Here is a 20,973-nt window from a genome sequence, read left to right as displayed (position 1 = left end):
ATAAATGAACTATAGCTATAAGTAACAACGTGGATGAGTTTTATAAAGGTAATGATAGGTTAAAAAACCAGTCCCAGGGACTTCCCTGGCAGTCCAGTGGTTGAGACTCCACACTTCCAATGCAGGGGACGTGGGTTCGATCCCTTGTTGGAGAAGTAAGATTCCCACATGCCACAAGGTATGGCAAAAACAACAACAAAAAAACCAGTCCCAGATTCACAGGTGCTTATATTATACTTTATAACTTGCATTTTAGTTACTTTTAATCTTCTTTGTATATCAAATAATAAAAAAATCTGAAAAGCATTTTGGGCAAGAGCAAAATCATTTAAATGTTATTTGATAAACGATTTTAAGGAATAAACGACACTGACATCATTGTGTATATTTTACTTTTAAAGTGAATCTTGCTGTTTATTAGGCTGGTGATAATGGAGAGCATTAATGTAAGGTGAAGGAAAAAACCGTAAGAAAGAAAAGCTCCTTAGTGGAGCTTCCAGTCCCCAGATAGGAGAAATATATGGGGCTTATAGCTAAGATGTTGATACATTTGATACTGAGGAGTCTTACTCAGACTCATGGCTTTGTGCTTCGACTTTTGGCCATCATTGAAGCTACAGGTGTTAGGCCTTTTGACATTATGAATTCACATGGTGTTAAAGGATGAAAAATCCAGTTCAAAAATAATTTGTATGCTTTAAATAGGTCTGCTTTTCATGACCATGTGAAAGGTGCATCTGGTACTGACGAACTGGCATCTCCAGAATGCAGGAGATCTTTCTTTTTTGAGGCAACCAAATGACCATCAGCTTGATCTCTCTGGTGTCTGCTTTCTATGTGAAAGTTTGCAGACTGGAGAAAAGAACTTTGAGCGCGTTGTAATAGCAGGAGATCCAGAATCTCAGGATTTGCCAAGCATGCTGCTAGATACTGTGGAAGAAATAAAGGTATAAAACATAAGACTTGCCTTCATGGAATTTTTAATTTAGCCAAGATCAGATAAACTTATGAAAATGTAATTAGCAGTACCAGGCAATTTAAACTACAAATTGATAGCACAGATAAATAAATCCCCTAACTGCTTAGAAAAGAAGAAAATATTTAGAACAGAGCAGTCAAAGAAGGCTTTGTTCACTAAGGGAGGATTAGAGGGGCCTTGAAAGACAGATGGGATCTAGATGGAGTGATAACACCAGCAAAGGCAAGGAGATGACCATGTGTGAGCTGCACTGGGTTCATTTGGCTGTGTTGGAAGGTTTGTTTAAGGCAGTAGTAAGACTTGGGGAAAAATAGCTTTGAGACAGATTTTAAATGGTCTAGAGAGCAAGGACAGGGCATTTGGACTGCTGTTCTACTGGGAATGATTTATAGACTACATTTGGAATTTAAAGTTATTTGGTACTGATTTTAACAACGAATGCTCTTTTAAACAGTTTGTTAAGAAGGGGGAATAGTTTTGTTTTTTTTATAATATTTCTTTGTTCCTTACTTTTATAAGGTCAGCCTGACCTGGGTTGGCGTTGTTTGATTTGCCTTTAGTGTAGCCAAACAACTATGCATCCACAGGAGAGCTCTGAGTTGCCTTGATTTATGTGTAGAAAAAGCAACTATGTGAAAGTTCCTTCATATTTAAAGGAGCAGACTGGCTGTCTGTCATGTAAAGGGTCCTAGTGACCTCTGGAAGAAGAGTATTTGAAATGTATAATGATAAGAATGAAAGGAAATTTGTTTTTAATAGAAACAACACTCCAGATCCTCTTTGATGGTGGTACATAATTTTCTTGGCTACTTATCTGGAAATGAGGGTAATGTTGCATATGGTGGGAAATTGTTAGCTAGGTAAAATCATGCCTTCTGTATAGTGTGTCATAATATTAAAATTTACTTTTTAATGTAAGTTAAAGTGGTATTCACTGACTTTTTCAAGTAGTTACTGGCATTTCCTCAGATGTCATCAACAGATGATTACAGCTCCCTTTCTGGTCTGAGCCCAAGCATCAGCTCAGGTGGCATAGTTTAGTGAGAAACTCCTACTGAGGCGTGCAGAGCTGTCTCCCTTTTGCTCTCAAGGTATCTTGTTACACTCCTTATCAACAATTCCTGAAGTGGATTGATTCTTTAACTTATAAAATATTCTAACTATAAATAAAAGAGTTTATTTCAAGTTTCACAACAACAATAGAAATGTTAAAGTGTGTATGAAAAATGATACACTTGTAGAAACCTACTGACTCAGTGAGTAACCTTTCAGCAGTTCTGGTTAATGAGATTTGAGATATGAGAGAACTTTCCTTAAAAAGAGACACACAAATGTTACCACTTACTTTTAGGGGGTTTCTGGCCTCTGCCCTAGTATGTGAAAATGATGGAAATTCCATTTCACATACAAGTATATGGTTGCAATAGGCACAGTGTTCTGTAGCAATTGTCCTAATTCTCAAATTGCTGCTAGTTGAAAACACCAAGTTTCTTTTTTTCTTTCTTTTATTTTTTTAACATCTTAATTGGACTATAATTGCTTTACAGTGGTGTGTTAGTTTCTGCTTTATAACAAAGTGAATCACCTATACATGTACATATATCCCCCTATCGCCTCCCTCTTGTGTCTCCCTTCCACCCTCCCTATCCCACCTCTCTAGGTGGACACAAAGCACGGAGCTGATCTCCCTGTGCTATGCGGCTGCTTCCCACTAGCTATTTGTTTTACGTTGGGTATTGTATGTATGTCCATGCCAATCTCTCACTTTGTCCCAGCTTACCCTTCCCCCTCCCTCCCCATGTCCTCAAGTCCATTCTCTAGTAGGTCTGCATCTTTATTCCCATCCTGCCCCTAGGTTCTTCATGACCTTTTTTTTTTTTTTAAGATTCCATATATATGTGTTAGCATATGGTATTTATTTTTCTCTTTCTGACTTACTTCACTCTGTATGACAGACTCTAGGTCCATCCACCTCACTACAAATAACTCAATTTCGTTTCTTTTTATGGCTGAGTAATATTCCATTCTATCTATGTGCCACATCTTCTTTATCCATTCATCTGTCGATGGACACTTAAGTTGCTTCCATGTCCTGATATTGTTAATAGAGCTGCAGTGAACATTGTGATACATGATTCTTTTTGAATTATGGTTTTCTCAGGGTATATGCCCAGTAGTGGGATTGCTGGGTCGTATGGCAGTTCTATTTTTAGTTTTTTATGGAACCTCCATACTGTTCTCCATAGAGGCTGTATCAATTTACATTCCCAGCAACAGTGCAAGAGTGTTCCCTTTTCTCCACACCCTCTCCAGCATTTATTGTTTGTAGATTTTTTGATGATGGCCATTCTCACCAGTGTGAGATGATATCTCATTATAGTTTTGATTTGCATTTCTCTAATGATTAGTGATGTTGAGCATCCTGTCACGTGTTTGTGGCAATCTGTATATCTTGTCTATTTGGTCTTCTGCACATTTTTGGATTGGGTTGTTTGTTTTTTTGATACTAAGCTGCATGAGCTGCTTGTAAATTTTGGAGATTAATCCTTTGTCAGTTGCTTCATGTGCAAATATTTTCTCCCATTCTCAGGGTTGTCTTTTCATCTTGTTTATGGTTTCCTTTGCTGTGCAAAAGCTTTTGAGTTTCATTAGGTCCCATTTTTTAATTTTTGTTTTTATTCCCATTTCTTTAGGAGGAAGGTCAAAAAGGATCTTGCTGTGATTTGTGTCATAGAATGTTCTGCCTATGTTTTCCTCTAAGTGTTTGATAGTGTCTGGCCTTACATTTAGGTCTTTCATCCATTTTGAGTTTATTTTTGTGTGTGGTATTAGGGAGTGTTCTAATTTCATTCTTTTACCTGTACCTGTCCAGTTTTCCCAGCACCACTTATTGAAGAGGCTGTCTTTTCTCCATTATATATTCTTCCCACCTTTATAAAAAATAAGGTGACCATATGTGTGTGGGTTTATCTCTGGGCTTTCTATCCTGTTCCATTGATCTATATTACTGTTTTTGTGCCAGTACCATACTGTCTTGATTACTGTAGCTTTGTAGTATAGTCTGAAGTCAGGGAGCCTGATTCCTCCAGCTCCGTTTTTCTTTCTCAAGATTGCTTTGGCTATTCGGGGTCTTTTGTGTTTCCAAACAAATTGTGAAATTTTTTGTTTTAGTTCTGTGAAAAATGCCACTGGTATTTTTTAATAGGGATTGCACTGAATCTGTAGATTGCTTTGGGTAGTATAATCGTTTTCACAATGTTGATTCTACCAATCCAAGAACATGGTCTATCTCTCCATCTGTTGGTATCATCTTTAATTTCTTTCTTCCATGTCTTATAGTTTTCTGCATACAGGTCTTCTGTCTCCTTAGGTAGGTTTATTCCTAGGTATTTTATTATTTTTGTTGCAGTGGTAAATGGGAGTGTTTCCTTAATTTCTCTTTCATATTTTTCATCTTTAGTGTATAGGAATGCAAGAGACTTCTGTGCATTAATTTTGTATCCCACTACTTTACCAAATTCATTGATTAGCTCTAGTAGTTTTCTGGTAGCATCTTTAGGATTCTCTATGTATAGTATCATGTCATCTGCAAACAGTGACAGCTTTACTTCTTCTTTTCTGGTTTGGATTCTTTTTATTTCTTCTGTGATTGCTGTGGTTAAAACTTCCAACACTATGTTGAATAATAGTGGTGAGAGTGGGCAACCTTGTGTTTTTCCAGATCTTAGTGGAAATGGTATCAGATTTCACCATTGACGAGGATGTTGGCTGTGGGTTTGTCATATATGGCCTTTATTATGTTGAGTTAAATTCCCTCTAGGCCCATTTTCTGGAGGGTTTTTATCATAAATGGGTGTTGAATTTTGTCTAAAGGTTTTTCTGCATCTATTGAGATGATCATATGGTTCTTATTCTTCAATTTGTTAATATGGTATATCACATTCATTGATTTGGATGTATTGAAGAATCCTTGTATTCCTGGGATAAACCCCACTTGATCATGGTGTATGATCCTTTTAATGTGCTGTTGGATTCTGTTTGCTAGTATTTTGTTGAGGATTTTTGCATCTGTGTTCATCAATGATATTGGCCTGTAGTTTTCTTTTCTTGTTACATCTTTGTCTGGTTTTGGCGTCAGGGGGATGGTGGCCTCGTAGAATGGGTTTGGGAGTGAACCTCCCTCTGCTATATTTTGGAAGAGTTTGAGAAGGATAGGTGTTAGCTCTTCACTAAATGTTTGATAAAATTCGCCTGTGAAACCATCTGGTCCTGGGCTTTTGTTTGTTGGAAGGTTTTTAATCACAGTCTCAATTTCAGTGCTTGTGATTGATCTGTTTATACTTTCTATTTCTTCCTGGTTTGGTCTCGGAAGGTTGTGCTTTTCTAATTATTTGTCCATTTCTTCCAGGTTGTCCATTTTATTGGCATATAGTTGCTTGTAGTAATCTCTCATGATCCTTTGTATTTCTACAGTGTCAGTTATTCTCCTTTTTCATTTCTTATTCTGTTGATGAGAGGCCTCTCCCTTTTTGTCTTGATGTGTCTGGCTAATGGTTTATCAATTTTCTTTATCTTCTCAAAGAACCAGCTTTTAGTTTTATTGATCTTTTGCTATTGTTTCCTTCATTTCTTTTAAATTTATTTCTGATCTGATCTTTATGATTTCTTTCCTTCTGTTAACTTTGGGGTTTCTTTGTTTTTCTTTCTCTAATTGCTTTAGGTATGAGGTTAGGTTGTTTATTTGAGATGTTTCTTGTTTCTTGAGGTTGGCTTGTATAGCTGTAAACTTCCCTCTTAGAACTGCTTTTTCTGCATCCCATAGGTTTTGGGTGATCGTATTTTCATTGTCATTTGTTTCTAGGTATTTTCTGATTTCCTCTTTGATTTCTTCAGTGGTTCTTGGTTATTAAGTAGTGTATTGTGTAGCCTCCATGTGTTTGTATTTTTTACAGATTTTTTCCTGTAATTGATATCTAGTCTCATAGCGCTGTGGTCGGAAAAGATACTTCATACAATTTCAGTTTTCTTAAATTTACCAAGGATTGATTTGTGACCCAGGATATCATCTATCATGGAGAACGTTCCATGAGCACTTGAGAAGAAAGTGTATTCTGTTCTTTCTGGATGGAATGCCCTATAAATATCAATGAAGTCCCTCTTGTTTAATGTATCATTTAAAGCTTGTGTTTCCTTATTTATTTTCATTTTGCATGATCTGTCCATTGATGAAAGTGGAGTGTTAAAGTACCATACTGTGATTGTGTTACTGTTGATTTCCCCTTTTATGGCTGTTAGCATTTGGCTTATGTATTGAGGTGTTCCTCTGTTGGGTGCATAAATATTTACAATTGTTATATCTTGGATTGATTCCTTGATCATTATGTAGCGTCCTTCTTTGTCTCTTGTAATAGTCTTTGTTTTAAAGTCTTTTTTGTCTTATATGAGAATTGCTACTTCAGCTTTCTTTTGATTTCCGTTTTCATGGAATATATTTTTCCATCCCCTCACTTTCTGTCTGTATGTGTCCGTAGGTCTGAAGTGGGTCTCTTGTAGACAGCATATATACGGGTCTTGTTTTTGTATCCATTCAGCTGGTCTATGTCTTTTTGTTGGAGTATTTAATCCATTTACATTTAAGGTAATTTTCGATATGTATGTTCCTATTACCATTTTCTTAATTGTTTTTGGTTTGTTTTTGTAGGTCTTTTCCTTCCCTTGTGTTTTCTGCCTAGAGAAGTTCCTTTAGCATTTGTTGTGAAGCTGGTTCGGTGGTGCTGAATTCTCTTTGTTTTTGCTTGTATGTAAAGGTTTTAATTTCTCCGTCAAATCTGAACGAGATCCTTGCTGGGTAGAGTAATCTTGGTTGTAGGTTTTTCCCTTTCATCACTTTAAATATGTCCTGCCACAGCCTTCTGGCTTGCAGAGATTCTGCTGAAAGATCAGCTGTTAACCTTTTGGGGATTCCCTTGTATGTTATTTGTTGGTTTTCCCTTGCTGCTTTTAATAATTTTTGTTTGCATTTAATTTTTGATAGTTTGATTAATATGTGTCTTGGCGTGTTTCTCCTTGGATTTATCCTGTATGGGACTCTCTGTGCTTCCTGGACTTGATCAACTATTTCCTTTCCCATATTAGGGAAGTTTTCAACTAAAATCTCTTCAGATATCTTCTCAGTCCCTTTCTTTTGCTCTTCTTCTTCTTGGACCCCTATAATTTGAATGTTGGTGTGTTCAGTGTCATCTCAGAGGTCTCTGAGACCGTCTTCCATTCTTTTCATTCTTTTTTCTTTATTCTGCTCTGCAGTAGTTATTTCCACTATTTTATCTTCCAGGTCACTTATCTGTTCTTCTGCCTCAGTTTTTCTGCTATTGATTCCTTGTAGAGATTTTTCATTTCATTTATTGTGGTGTTCATCATTGTTTGCGCTTTAATTCTTATATGTCCTTTTAAAATGTTTCTTGAATTTTCTGCATTCTGTTTCCAAGATTTTGGATCATCTTTACTCTCATTTTCTGAATTCTTTTTCAGGTAGACTGCCTATTTCCTCTTCATTTGTTTGGTCTGGTGGGTTTTTACCTTGCTCCTTTATCTGCTGTGTATTTCTCTGTCTTCTCATTTTGCTTAACTTACTGTGTTTGGGGTCTCCTTTTTGCAGGCTGCAGGTTGTAGTTCCCGTTGTTTTTGGTGTCTGCTGCCAGTGGCTAAGGTTGGTTCAGTGGGTTGTGTAGGCTTCCTGGTGGAGGGGACTGGTGCCTGTGTTCTGGTGGTTGAGGCTGGATCTTGTCTTTCTGGTGGGCAGGACCACGTCTGGTGGTGTGTTTTGGGGTGTCTGTGACCTTATTATGATTTTAGGCAGCCTCTCTGCTAATGTGTAGGGTTGTGTTCCTGTGTTGCTAGTTGTTTGGCATAGGGTGTCCAGCACTGTAGCTTGCTGGTCGTTGAGTGGAGCTGGGTGTTGGCGTTGAGATGGAGATCTCTGGTAGATTTTCGCTCTTTGATATTATGTGGAGCTGGGAGGTCTCTGGTGGACCAGTGTCCTGAACTTGGCTCTCCCACTTCAGAGGCACAGGCCTGATGCCCGACCAGAGCACCAGGACCCTGTCATCCACAAGGCTCAAAATAAAAGGAAGAAAAGAAAGAAAGAAAGAATGAAAAAGAAATAAAATAAAGTCATTAAAATAAAAAATAATAAAAATTAGAAAAATTTACAAGGTAATTTAAAAAGAAAGAAAGAAAGGAAGAGCAACCAAACCAAAAAGCAAATCCACCAATGATAAGAAGTACTGAAAACTATACTAAAAAAAATTAAGAGAAAATGGACAGACAGAACCCCAGGACAAATGGTAAAAGCAAAGCTATACAGACAAAATCACACACAGAAGCATATACATACATAAGCACAAAAAGAGAAAAAGGAAAAATATGTATATATCGTTGTTCCCAAAGTCCACTGCCTCAATTTGGGATGATTCTTTGTCTATTCAGGTATTCCACAGATGCAGGGTACATCAAGTTGATTGTTGAGATTTAATCCGCTGCTCCTGAGGCTGCTGGGAGAGATTTCCCTTTGTCTTCTTTGTTGGCACAGCTCCCGGGGCTCAGCTTTGGATTTGGACCTGCCTCTGCGTGTAGGTCGCCTGAGGGCGTCTGTTCCCCAGCTCAGACAGGGCAGGGTCAACGTATCAGCTGATTCGGGGGCTCTGGCTTACTCAGGCTGGGAGGAGGGACGGTACAGAATGCTGGGCGAGCCTGCGGCAGCAGAGGCCAGAGTGACGTTGCAACAGCGTGAGGCGCGCCGTGTGTTCTCCCGGGGAAGTTGTCCCTGGATCACGGGACCCTGGCAGTGGCGGGCTGCACGGGTTCCCCTGAAGGGAGGTGTGGATAGTGACCTGTGCTTGCACACAGGCTTCTTGGTGCCCGCAGTAGCAGCCTTAGCATTTCATGCCTGTCTCTGGGGTCTGCTCTGATAGCCACGGCTCGCACCCATCTCTGGAGCTTGTTCAGGTGGTGCTCTGAATCCCCTCTTCTCGTGCACCACAAAACAATGGTCTCTTGCCTCTTCGGCAGCTCCAGACTTTTTCCTGGACTCCCTCCCTGCTAGCTGTGGCTCAGTAGCCCCCTTCAGGCTGTGACCACGCAGCCAACCCCAGTCCTCTCCCTGGGATCCAACCTCTGAAGCTGGAGCTTCAGCTCCCAGCCCCCAACCGCCCCAGCAGGTGAGCAGGCAAGCCTCTGGGGCTGGTGAGTGCTGGTTGGCACCGATCCTTTGTGCGGGAATCTCTACGCTTTGCCCTCCGCACCTCTGTTGCTGTGGTCTCCTCTGTGGCTCTGAAGCTTTACCCCCCACCACCCCGTCTCCCTCTCCGCCAGTGAAGGGCCTTCCTAGTGTGTGGAAACCTTTCCTCCTTCACAGCTCCCTCCCACTGGTGCAGGTCTCGTCTCTATTCTTTTGTCTCTGTTTTTTCTTTTTTCTTTTGCCCTACCCAGGTATGTGGGGAGTTTCTTGCCTTTGGGGAGGTCTGAGTTCTTCTGCCAGCATTCAGTAGGTGTTCTGGAGGAGTTGTTCCACATGTAGATGTATTTCTGATGTATTTGTGGGGAGGAAGGTGATCTCCATGTCTTACTCTTCTGCCATCTTGAAACTCTCCCAAATTTCTTTCTTAAGTGTCTGTTTTTACTGGATTTTTAACCAGTACTCAGTTTAGTGAGCCAACATTTCATCAAATTGCTTTAGTTAATAGACTCCAGGTAAAAGTAAATGAACTTTAAAAAAGGATAGCATTTGCAACTGCCTGTTTCCACTTATTTATATGAGGTACCTAGAGTAATCAAATTCATAGAAAAAGTAGCATGGTGGGGACTTCCCTGGTAGTCCAATGGTTAAGGCTCTGCACTTCCACTGCAGTGGGCATGGATTCGATCCCTGGTCAGGGAACTAAAATTCTACATGACATGCCCCAAAAAACACGCCCCCTGCCCCCCCCCGCAAAAAAAAAACTAACCCAAAACAGAAAGCAAGCAAACAAACCAGAAAGGAGCATGGTGGTTGTTGCCTTGGGGTGGAGTGGGGTATTTTTGTTTAATGGGTATAGAGTTTCAGTTGAAGGATGAGAAGATTTCTATAGATTGGTTGCATAAGTAAACTGTACAGTTAAAAATGGTCAAGAGTGTACATTTTATGTTATATGTATCTTACCATAATTAAAAAAAATGAAAAAGAGGGGAAAAAGATAACACCTGCAATAATGTTAAAAAACATCAAATTCCTAGGAGTGAATCTGTCAAAGGATTTACAAGGCCTCTGTGCTAAAATCTACAAAACATTATTAAGAGAAATTAATGAAGACCTAAATAGAGGAATATGCTATGTGTGTGTGGGGCTCAATATTTTAAAATTTCAAGTCTCCTCAAATTAACCTACATTATCAATGCAATCTGTAACAAAATCCCAGCGCTTGATTTTTGTTGTTGCTGTTGCTGTTGTTTTTTTCTGGTTTTGTGGAACTCAAGCCGACTTTAAAATTCATATGGAAATGTGAAAGGCTAAGAATAGCGAAGTCAGTCATGAAGAACAGAATTGGAGTACTTCCACTGGCAGATACCAAGACTTATTGTAAAACTATATCAATTAAGGCAGAGCTTAGCCTATTGTGGTTCTTGGACTGGCAGCATCAGCATCACCTGGGAGCTTGTTAGAAATGGAATTTCTCCGGCTCCACTTCACACCCTTTTCAATCAGAATCTCTGGGGTTGGGGCCAAGGAGTCTGTGTTTTAACAATCTCTCTAGATTATTCTTATGCACTTGAAAGTTTGAGAAACACTGAATTAAGACATTTTGTCACGAGGAAATACAGACTAACTAGTGGAACAGATAGAGAGTCCAAAAACAGAGCCATACATACACAGTTCATCTGACTTACGTCAAATCTGGCGTTGCAGTGCAGTGGGGAAAGGGTAGGCTTTTCAATACATGCTAGTAGATGATTTATATCCATATGGAAAAAAGCTACCTTAACCCCTATATCATACTAGATATACAAAAAATCAATTCCAAATTGAATACGCCGAAGTAGAAAGCAAAACTGTAAAGTTTTTAGAGGAAAAATACAGGAGAACATCTTTGAGACCTTAGGACGATCAAAAAGGACAATAAAGCTCTAACCATAAAACAAAAATGATAAACTGGATGACTAGTAATATTAAACACTATAAATTTCAAAAGATACTGTTAATATTTGTAAAGCAGTTAGACCAGTGCCTTGCCAGAACAAGTATGTGTTGTGTTTTTGTCAAATAAGAAGATGAATATGTTTTCCTCTTCCAACAAAAAGACAGGGAGGCTTGTGTTCAGAAAATATAAAGAATATTTAACAAATTATCAAGAAAAAATTTTTTTAATTTATTTATTTTTGGCAGCATTGGGTCTTCGTTGCTGCGTGTGGGCTTTTTCTAGTTGCGGTGAGCAGGGGCTACTCTTCGTTGCCGTGCATGGGCTTCTCATTGCGGTAGCTTCTCTTGATGCGGAGCATGGGCTCTAGGTGCGCGGGCTTCAGTAGTTGTGGTACCTGGCCTTCGGTAGTTGTGGCTCGTGGGCTCTAGAGCGCAGGCTCAGTAGTTGTGGCACAAGGCTTAGTTGCTCCATGGCATGTGGGATCTTCCTAGACCAAGGCTCAAACTCGTGTCCCCTGCATTGGCAGGTGGATTCTTAACCACTGTGCCACCAGGGAAGCCCAAGAATATTTTTGACAACCCAATAGAAAACAGCAGGCAAAGGACTTCAATAGGGACTTAAAAGAGAGGCATTAAAATGGTCATTAACATATTAAAAGGTGCACAACTTTATTAACCAGTAGAGAAATGCAAATTTGTTAGAGAAGTGAAAATTAACCATAATGGAATACTACTAAATACCCACCAGAATAGTTAAAATGTAAAAAATAGACAATATTAAGTGTTGCAGGGTTGTGAAGTAACAAGGACTCTAATGTTTCTAATAAGAGTGTAAAGTGGAAAACCTTTTAGAAGATTGGGTGTATTCCTGAAAGCTGAATACTCTGACCTAGCAGTTTCACTCGTAAGTATATGTCCAGCAGAAATACTTGTACATGTTCACCTCAACTGATGGCACATTCTGATAGCACAGCTAGAATGTTCATAGCAGATTCGTAATAGCCCCAGATTGGAAACTACCTAAATGCCCATTAGCAGGATAATGGTTAAATAAATTGTATATTGCAGTGAAATATTATTCAGCAATAAAATGAACATTCTTCAACTATGTAGAGCATTAAAGCATATATATCCTGTTTAATTTTCTTTTTCTTTACCTAATGTCTCATATTCTGACTGATTTTTACCTTGTGGGCAGCAGTGTTTTGTAAGATATATTAGACACAGCCTATCTGCAGTTACCTCCTTTTAGAAAGACTTTCCCAAGTCAGTATATCTCCCAGCCAAACAAATATAAGATAAATGCATTCTTCAGTGATATCATTATCCAGTCAGTTCCTTCTTTAAAGCTTTTCAAATGTCTGTTTTTCGGATTGCATTTTACTTTCAGCGTTTAGTGAGAATGTTTTGCTTGAGCTTCACATAAAAGTCTCAAACTCTTGTTCTCATGCCAGCATAGAAAACAGTCTGAGTTGGTAGTTTTCCGAGGAAAATATCTCCCTGCTTTGGTATGCAAACCTTTTAAAGCTGGGCTTTAACTGACAAGCCCACGGCCTGTACTGGCCCATGTGCCATGATGTTATTGGTGTAAAGTGACCGTGTGGCTGGGGACTGTGGGGGAGGACAGAATTTTCCTCCACGCTCTTAGGGTTCCAGACTGGGTCTGAAAATTAAACTGACAAAGACAGATTAACAGGAAAAAAGGGCACACATTTACTTAATAGAGATTTTGTGTGACACAGGAGCCTTCATAAGGAAATGAAGACCTGATGAAACAGTTCAACCTGAGTATTTTTGTGCTAGGTTTGATGAAGTGCGGGCAGTCGTGGAGGAGTATGATAGTTCAAAGGTAAGGGTAGTACACTGGGAGAAATTTAGTAAGGCCTGCTTGTTGGGATTCTTCTCAGGGTCCCTTTTTCTTCAGAGATAAGGATGCACCTTTCCTCTGGGTATAGGGAAGGCACCTCTCATATGAGAGTTTTATGACCTGTTTCAGGAGAAAAGGGCAGTGGGAAGGTCGGAGTGATCTTCCTGCTTCAGCTGTTTTCTCAGACTCCTTCAGCTTAAGATGCTCAGTATGCCCAGGTACCATATTTTGGGGGTAGCTGATGGTTAGGGCCATCACCTGTGCCCACTCTGGATGCTGCATTCCTGCTGAGGGTGAGAGAAGGCATTACAGGAGGAGAAATCCCAGAGGGGACCACATGTGCTTTTTAGCAGGTACTCTCAGAGGCTAGTTAAGTGTTAACCTATTCATGCTTATTTAATCCTCACAAGTTTGTGAGAGATGGGAGTTACTACTCCTATTTTAGAGAGGAGGAAAATGAGATCCTAAGAGGTCAGGTGGCTTCCCAAGGTCACCCAGCTAATCACCTGACTTGGTGGAGCTGGGATTCTGATCAAGCTCTGGCTGACTTGGAGATTATCCCCACTGTTCTACAGAGCCATTTCCTCAGTGCTCTTCCATCCTGTCATGAGGTTACCGAGACAGTCCCTTTAATAAAATGAACAGAAAACAGACGACCCACTGTAGGTAGTAGAATCAGTGTGCAGATTTACTTATTTCATGTCTTCTGTTTCATCATGTATATATTTATAGTGCCATATAACTGTATTCCAAGGAGATAAAAATATTTTAATTTGCAAACTTAGTTATAGAAGAATTAGGTTACTTAATAGTCATTGCATTAGAATGTAAGTTCTCTGAGGGCAGGGACCTTGTCTGTCTTGCTCGCTACTTTGTCCCTGGGGCCTTATGCACACTGCCGTGTACAAAGTAGGTGCTCAAGTGAATTAATGAATGAACACATTTCAGTAAGAATTTATTCTTCTGATTCTCCTTCTCCATTATTTGCATATTCTCTGTTTACTCCTCTTCTTCCACTTCCCTTTAATAGAGCAGTTTCCTAAAGTTCTCTACTGAGTCCTCTTCTTACATTACTCTACAGTGTTTCCTGGGTACTGTCATCTACTTCCTTGGAGAAAGTGTTAAGAAAACAATGTAAATGTGTTCTGCGGCTGTAAAAAAGTGAAATCTTGCCATTTGCGGCAACATGGATGGATCTAGAGGGTATTTTGCTAACTGAAATAAGTCAGACAGAGAAAGATTGCATGATCTTATATGGTGAATCTAAAAAACAAAACAAGCAAATAAACAAAACAAGATGAAAACAGACTCACAGATTCAGAGAAGAAACAGGTGGTTGCCAGAAAGTGAGGTGGGGTGGGCGAAATAGGTAAAGGGGATTAAGAGTTACAAACATCCAGTTATAGAATAAAATAAGTCATGGGGATATATTGATAATATACAACATGAGGAATATGGTCAATAATATTGTAATAACTTTGTATGGGAAAAGATGGTTACTGGACTTATTGTGGTGATCACTTTATAATGTATGCAAATATCAAATCATTATGTAGTACTCTTTTTTTTAAATAACTTTTTTATTTTTGGCTGTGTTGGGTCTTCACTGCTGTGCATGGGCTTTCTCTAGATGCGGGGAGCAGGGGCTCCTTGCAGCGCGTGAGCTTCTCATTGCAGTAGCGTCTCTTGTTGTGGAGCACGGGCTCTAGGCACGTGGGTTCAGTAGTTGTGGCTTGCGGGCTCTAGAGCGCAGGCTCAGTAGTTGTGGCACATGGGCTCTAGAGCGCAGGCTCAGTAGTTGTGGCGCACGGGCTTAGTTGCTCCGCGGCATGTGGGATCTTCCCAGACCAGGGCTCAAACCCGTGTCCCCTGCATTGGCAGGCAGATTCTTAACCACTGCGCCACCAGGGAAGCCCTGTAGTACTCTTGAAACTGACATAATATTGTATGTCAACTATATTTCAGTTACAAAATGAAAATGGTTGAAGCTCATGCATCCAGTGCAATTTCCAAAAAAAAAAAAAAAAAAAAAAGATGTTGTTTTGGGGATCGAGACCAAGTATTAGAATCAGCTTTTGCTCCTAATGAAGGTGTGACATTGAGCAAGTGATCTAACCTGTTGGTGCTTCAGTCTCCTTTTTATTGTAAGAAAGTTGGCAAAGATTTGGAGTTGAAAATTCACATACCTATAGGGGCCAGGTAGGTAATAGAAATGATGGAAGTGAGCTGGGCACGGTACAGTAAGGCATTGCAGGGACGGTGATATAGTTTATGTATACTCCATTGAAGAACTTCTTGCTAACTTTTAATGAGATTTTGGAGTTACAAGGGAATTTGACCAAAAACAAATACTTGTGTTAGCTTAGCCTACTAGTTCTTAAATTTGGCTATGTCTTAGAATTACCTGGGGAGTTTTTAAAAAACACCGATGCCCAGATTCTGCTCTCAGAGATCTGATTTAGTTTTAAAATGCCTAAAGCTTCTCCTGCTAGTGCGCAGCTAGGTTTTGAATGATTAATTGGACGCTAATTAACTAGGATGTTTTTTATACCTGACTTTTAGAAATAAGCAGATAATCAAGGATGTAGTCAGCTTTCAGACGAATAAACCTTTTGCCTTTCTGTGAAGCAATCTTCACTGAAAGTTATTATATCACTCAGGGACAGCATTGGTTTCCGTGTCACCAGCAAAGAGCTTAAGTTGTGTTCATTATACCAGTCAGTCCCTATTGTCTCATAATACATTTTGCCCCTGTTTTCACACACCCAGAACTTCCACTTTTTCCCCACTACATTTGTGGTCATATTCAGTGGTTTCTACTGCACTCTGTGAACTGATGGTTGGTCACAGTTTTCTCTGGGGCTAGGATTCAGTATGTGCATATTCAGAGTTTTCTTATGAGCCAGTCTTTCTTAAGATGCCCTCTCTAGGATAGCATTTTAACTAACATTAGAGACTCCCTACCCTAACCAAGACTAGAAAGCATTCTCAAAAATTTTAGAGCGGTTTTCTTAAAGTTTGATTTGCATTTGCATCAGTGGATTAGGATATTTAAGTGAAAGGTACCAGATTTCTAATTATTTGTTTTTGTTTGTGAGTTTGGATGATTTTTAAAAATGTATTTCATATTTGAGAAGATGGCATTTATTTTATGTAGTTTATTTTCTCACATTTTTAAATAACTCGTGAGATAAAAAGATTTATTAATTTATAGTATGATACATTCTGCTTACCTTTTTGATTATATGGAAATATTCTGATTCATTCCTTAAGGAATTTATTCAGTAGAACAGGTCAACTAGGTTAAGTAATGACTCTGCTCAGATGAATACATTCTTCATAAAAAATATTCTTCATAAAAAACATAAAGCACGTGTTGTCTTTTATTATTTTTCACTGAGGTGATTTTCAAATCTGCACTCACTCAGCACTACCTGATATATTCATTTTGTTATATTCAGAGTGGAATTACCCAGCTTATCCATTCCTTCTGTGGTTTTTTTCTTTCTTTCTTTCTTTCTTTCTTTCTTCCCCTCAGTGTTTGCTTTCACAACCCAAGTTCTGGGCCATTCAGACATCAGCTTTGATCCTCCGGACAAAACTTGAGAGAGGAAGCACACGCCGAGTGGAACGGGCAATGAGACAGACACAGGTAAGAATTAATGTGGCAATTTTTGTTATTCTTCCAGCTCTTTATTATTATCAATAACCGTACATGTTTGTTGTGAGTATAAAATCATTTTCCTCTAACACGTTTTATTATTGAAGAGTGTTGTTTTAGAGTCTGCTTGGCTCCAAAACCCAACTCTGTCACTTAGCTCTGTGACCGTAGTATTTAACCTTTCTAAAGGAAAGCTGTTCGCTACTCAACATTTCTGACGCCAAGTGTGTGGGTCTTTCACACCAAGCATTTCATCATTTCCCTGTGGACATCAACTGGGTGTCCTACAATTTAATTCAATTCTGACCCTCCCTGGAATTAGTGCAGACCCCATATGTTAAGGGCTAAGTTCCAAAAGACTGCCTGCCACTTCAGATTCCAATCTCAAGTCTTCTACTTCTGACTGACTGGCTATAAATCAGGGGTCCTCATGACCTCCTCCTCACCTCAGGTTTGATAATTTGCTAGAACTGGCTCACAGAACTAGGGGAAACACTTAATTACGATTACTGGTTTATTATAAAGGATGTTATAAAGGATTCAAATGAACGGCCAGATGAAGAGATATATAGGGCAAGGATCCTGAGCAAAGGAGCTTCTCTGTCTTTGTGGAGTTTGGGGTGCACTCCCCCTCCCAGAACGTCGGTGCGTTTTCCAGCGTGGGTGCTCTCTGAACCCATTTGTTTTGGGGGGTTTTATGGAGTATCTATTATGTGGGCATGATTGATTAAATCAGTGGCCATTGGTGATAACCTCAATCCCCAGCCCTTTTTCCCTCCCCGGACCTTGGGGTGGGGCTGGAAGTTTCAACCCCCTAGTCACATGGTTGGTTCCTCTGACAACCGGCCCCAATCCTCCCAGAGTCACCTCATTGCCATAAGCTCAGGTGTGGTGAAAGGGACTTACTATGGATAAAAAAAGACACTCTTCTAACCCTACAACTCAGGAAGTTATAAGACTTTTAGAAGCTCTGTGCTGGGAACCAGAGCTTATATATTTCTTATTATATCACAGCATCACATCCCTAAGTTTCATTATCTATATAAGAGGGTAGTAATAATTGTACTTATAGCATAGGTTTGTGGTGAGTGCTAAAGAGATAATACAAGAGTTAGTGAAAAAGGTAAGCAGTTTCACAGACATAGATTGTATGAAGAAACAAAATTCATCCTAATGCAAAAATATTCACTGATGAAGTAGAATGAATAGTCTCTATTCCAAAGTGGTTTTTTTTTTAAAACTACTGAAGAATATTTTACTAATTTCTTTGTTTAAAAATATTTCTGATAGACACCTCACTAAGCTTAGAGTACTCTATTGATGCTGCTGGAAATATAGTACAAAGTTATTCCTTAGGTTCTGTATCTTTCCTAGCTAGCTTTCCAGTTTGAAACCTGCATGATTCTCTGAATTGTGCAGATGATGCTTTTAGATATCAAATACACAGGATGTGCTTTGCTTGGGGAAAATGGATTTGAAGAAAGAGCCAAATCACCAGGCTTTGGCCCTTTGCCCCTGTCTTGGCCTTACTATATCTGGGGTCTCTTCATCTTGCCATGCAAATGCTATGTGATGAAGAGAGTGGTATACCTTTCTACCTATACAGTGGAATGGGGGAGTTGTTATTCCTGCCTCTGTGGGAAAAATCAGAGAAAGTCTTTTCACTCCCCAACCCAGAAAATTTGGAAATGAGTCAGATCATGGAACAAGATGAATTAGACAAAATTTGTCTAATTTTCTGTCACTTGTTGAGCCATTTACTTCATAATCTGAACTTTTGCCAATTCCTCTGATTCAGAGTTTGATATTACTAATTGTTGAAGTTATTGCATCCCTGAAGAATAAGATGAAAATGATTTAAAAAATACATGTATACATAAAACAATGGTTTTTTTTTTTTAACATCTTTATTGGGGTATAATTGCTTTACAATGGTGTGTTAGTTTCTGCTTTATAACAAAGTGAATCAGTCATACATAAACATATGTTCCCATATGTCTTCCCTCTTGAGTCTCCCTCCCACCCTCCCTATCCCACCCCTCCAGGCTGTCACAAAGCACCGAGCCAATATCCCCGTGCCATGTGGCTGCTTCCCACTAGCTATCTACCTTACTACGTTTGTTAGTGTGTATATGTCCATGCCTCTCTCTCGCCCTGTCACAGCTCACTCTTCCCTCTCCGCATAACCTCAAGTCCGTTCTCTAGGAGGTCTGCGCCTTTATTCCTGCCTTACCCCTAGGTTGTTCATGACATTTTTTTTTCTTAAATTCCATATATATGTGTTAGCATACGGTATTTGTCTTTTTCTTTCTGACTTACTTCACTCTGTATGACAGACTCTAGGTCTATCCACCTCATTACAAATAGCTCAATTTCGTTTCTTTTTATGGCTGAGTAATATTCCATTGTATATATGTGCCACATCTTCTTTATCCATTCATCCGATGATGGGCACTTAGGTTGTTTCCACCTCCGGGCTATTGTAAATAGAGCTGCAATGAACATTTTGGTACATGACTCTTTTTGAATTTTGGTTTTCTCAGGGTATATGCCCAGTAGTGGGACTGCTGGGTCATATGGTAGTTCTATTTGTAGTTTTTTAAGGAAGCTCCATAATGTTCTCCATAGTGGCTGAACCAATTCACATTCCCACCAGCAGTGCAAGAGTGTTCCCTTTTCTCCACACCCTCTCCAGCATTTATTGTTTCTAGATTTTTTGATGATGGCCATTCTGACTGGTGTGAGATGATATCTCATTGTAGTTTTGATTTGCATTTTTCTAATGATTAGTGATGTTGAGCATTCTTTCGTGTGTTTGTTGGCAGTCTGTATATCTTCTTTGGAGAAATGTCTATTTAGGTCTTCTGCCCATTTTTGGATTGGGTTGTTGTTTCTTTATTATTGAGCTTCATGAGCTGTTTATATATTTTGTAGATTAATCCTTTGTCCGTTGATTCGTTTGCAAATATTTTCTCCCATTCTGAGGGTTGTCTTTTCGTCCTGTTTATCATTTCCTTTGCTGTGCAAAAGCTTTGTACTTGCATTAGGTCCCATTGTTTATTTTTTTTTAATTTCCGTTACTGTAGGAGGTGGATTAAAAAAGATCTTGTTGTGATTTATGTCAACGAGTGTTCTTCCTATGTTTTCCTCTGAGAGTTTTATGGTGTCTGGTCTTACATTTAGGTCTTTAATCCATTTTGAGTTTATTTTTGTGTAAGGTGTTAGGGAGTGTTCTAATTGCATTCTTTTACATGTACCTGTCCAGTTTTCCCAGCACCACTTATTGAAGAGGCTGTCTTTTCTCCATTGTATATTCTTGCCTCTTTTGTCATAGATTAGTTGACCATACCTGTGTGGGTTTATCTCTGGGCTTTCTATCTGTTCCATTGATCTATGTTTCTTTTTTTGTGCCAGTACCATATTGTCTTGATTACTGTAGCTTTGTAGTATAGTCTGTAGTCAGGGAGTCTGATTCCTCCTGCTCCGTGTTTTTCCGTCAAGACTGCTTTGGCTATTCAAGGTCTTTTGTGTCTCCATACAAATTTTAAGGTTTTTTGTTCTAGTTCTGTAAAAAATGCCATTGGTAATTTGATAGGGATTGCATTGACTCTGTAGATTGCTTTGGGTAGTATACTCATTTTCACAATGTTGATTCTTCCAGTCCAAGAACATGGTATATCTCTCCATCTGTTGGTATCATCTTTAATGTTTTATCAGTGTCTTATAGTTTTCTGCACACAGGTGTTTTGTCTCCCTAGGTAGGTTTATTCCTAGGTTTTTTGTTTTTGTTTTTGTTTTTGCAGTACGCAGGCCTCTCACTGTTGTGGCCTCTCCTGTTGCAGAGCACAGGCTCCTTATGCACAGGATCAGCGGCCATGGCTTATGGGCCCAGTCGCTCCGCAGCATGTGGGATCTTCCCGGACCGGGCCACAAACCCGTGTCCGCTGCATCGGCAGGCGGACTCTCAACCACTGCGCCACCAGGGAAGCCTTATTCCTATGTATTTTATTCTTTTTTGTTGCATTGGTAAATGGGAGAGTTTCCTTAATTTCTCTTTCAGATTTTTAATCATTAGTGTATAGGAATGCAAGAGATTTCTGTGCATTAATTTTGTATTCTGCAACTTTATCAAATTCATTGATTAGCTCTAGTAGTTTTCTGGTGGCATCTTTAGGATTCTCTATGTATAGTATCATGTCATCTGCAGACAGTGACAGTTTTATTTCTTCTTTTACAATTTGTATTACTTTTATTTCCTTTTCTTCTCTGATTGCTGTGCCTAGGACTTCCAAACT

General features: G+C 39.3%; 1 protein-coding gene across 5 annotated transcripts in view; it reads left to right on the top strand.

Moving 5' to 3' along the window:
• Positions 1 to 20,973, top strand: part of TTC27 (tetratricopeptide repeat domain 27) — a 177,008-nt gene that overhangs the window by 63,788 nt on the left and 92,247 nt on the right. For all 5 annotated transcript variants that reach the window (XR_009544117.1, XR_009544118.1, XM_060169348.1 and 2 more), the window contains one exon: positions 16,556 to 16,669. Coding sequence is in view for 3 of the 5 variants with exons in the window: in XM_060169348.1 (XP_060025331.1) it covers positions 16,556 to 16,669 (114 nt within the window). In the remaining 2 variants the exon portion in view is untranslated. The remainder of the gene's footprint in view (positions 1 to 16,555; positions 16,670 to 20,973) is intronic.

Source organism: Lagenorhynchus albirostris, chromosome 13 (assembly GCF_949774975.1).
Source record: "Lagenorhynchus albirostris chromosome 13, mLagAlb1.1, whole genome shotgun sequence".
Classification (NCBI taxonomy): domain Eukaryota; kingdom Metazoa; phylum Chordata; class Mammalia; order Artiodactyla; family Delphinidae; genus Lagenorhynchus; species Lagenorhynchus albirostris.
This window is presented reverse-complemented; position numbering and strand designations above follow the sequence as displayed.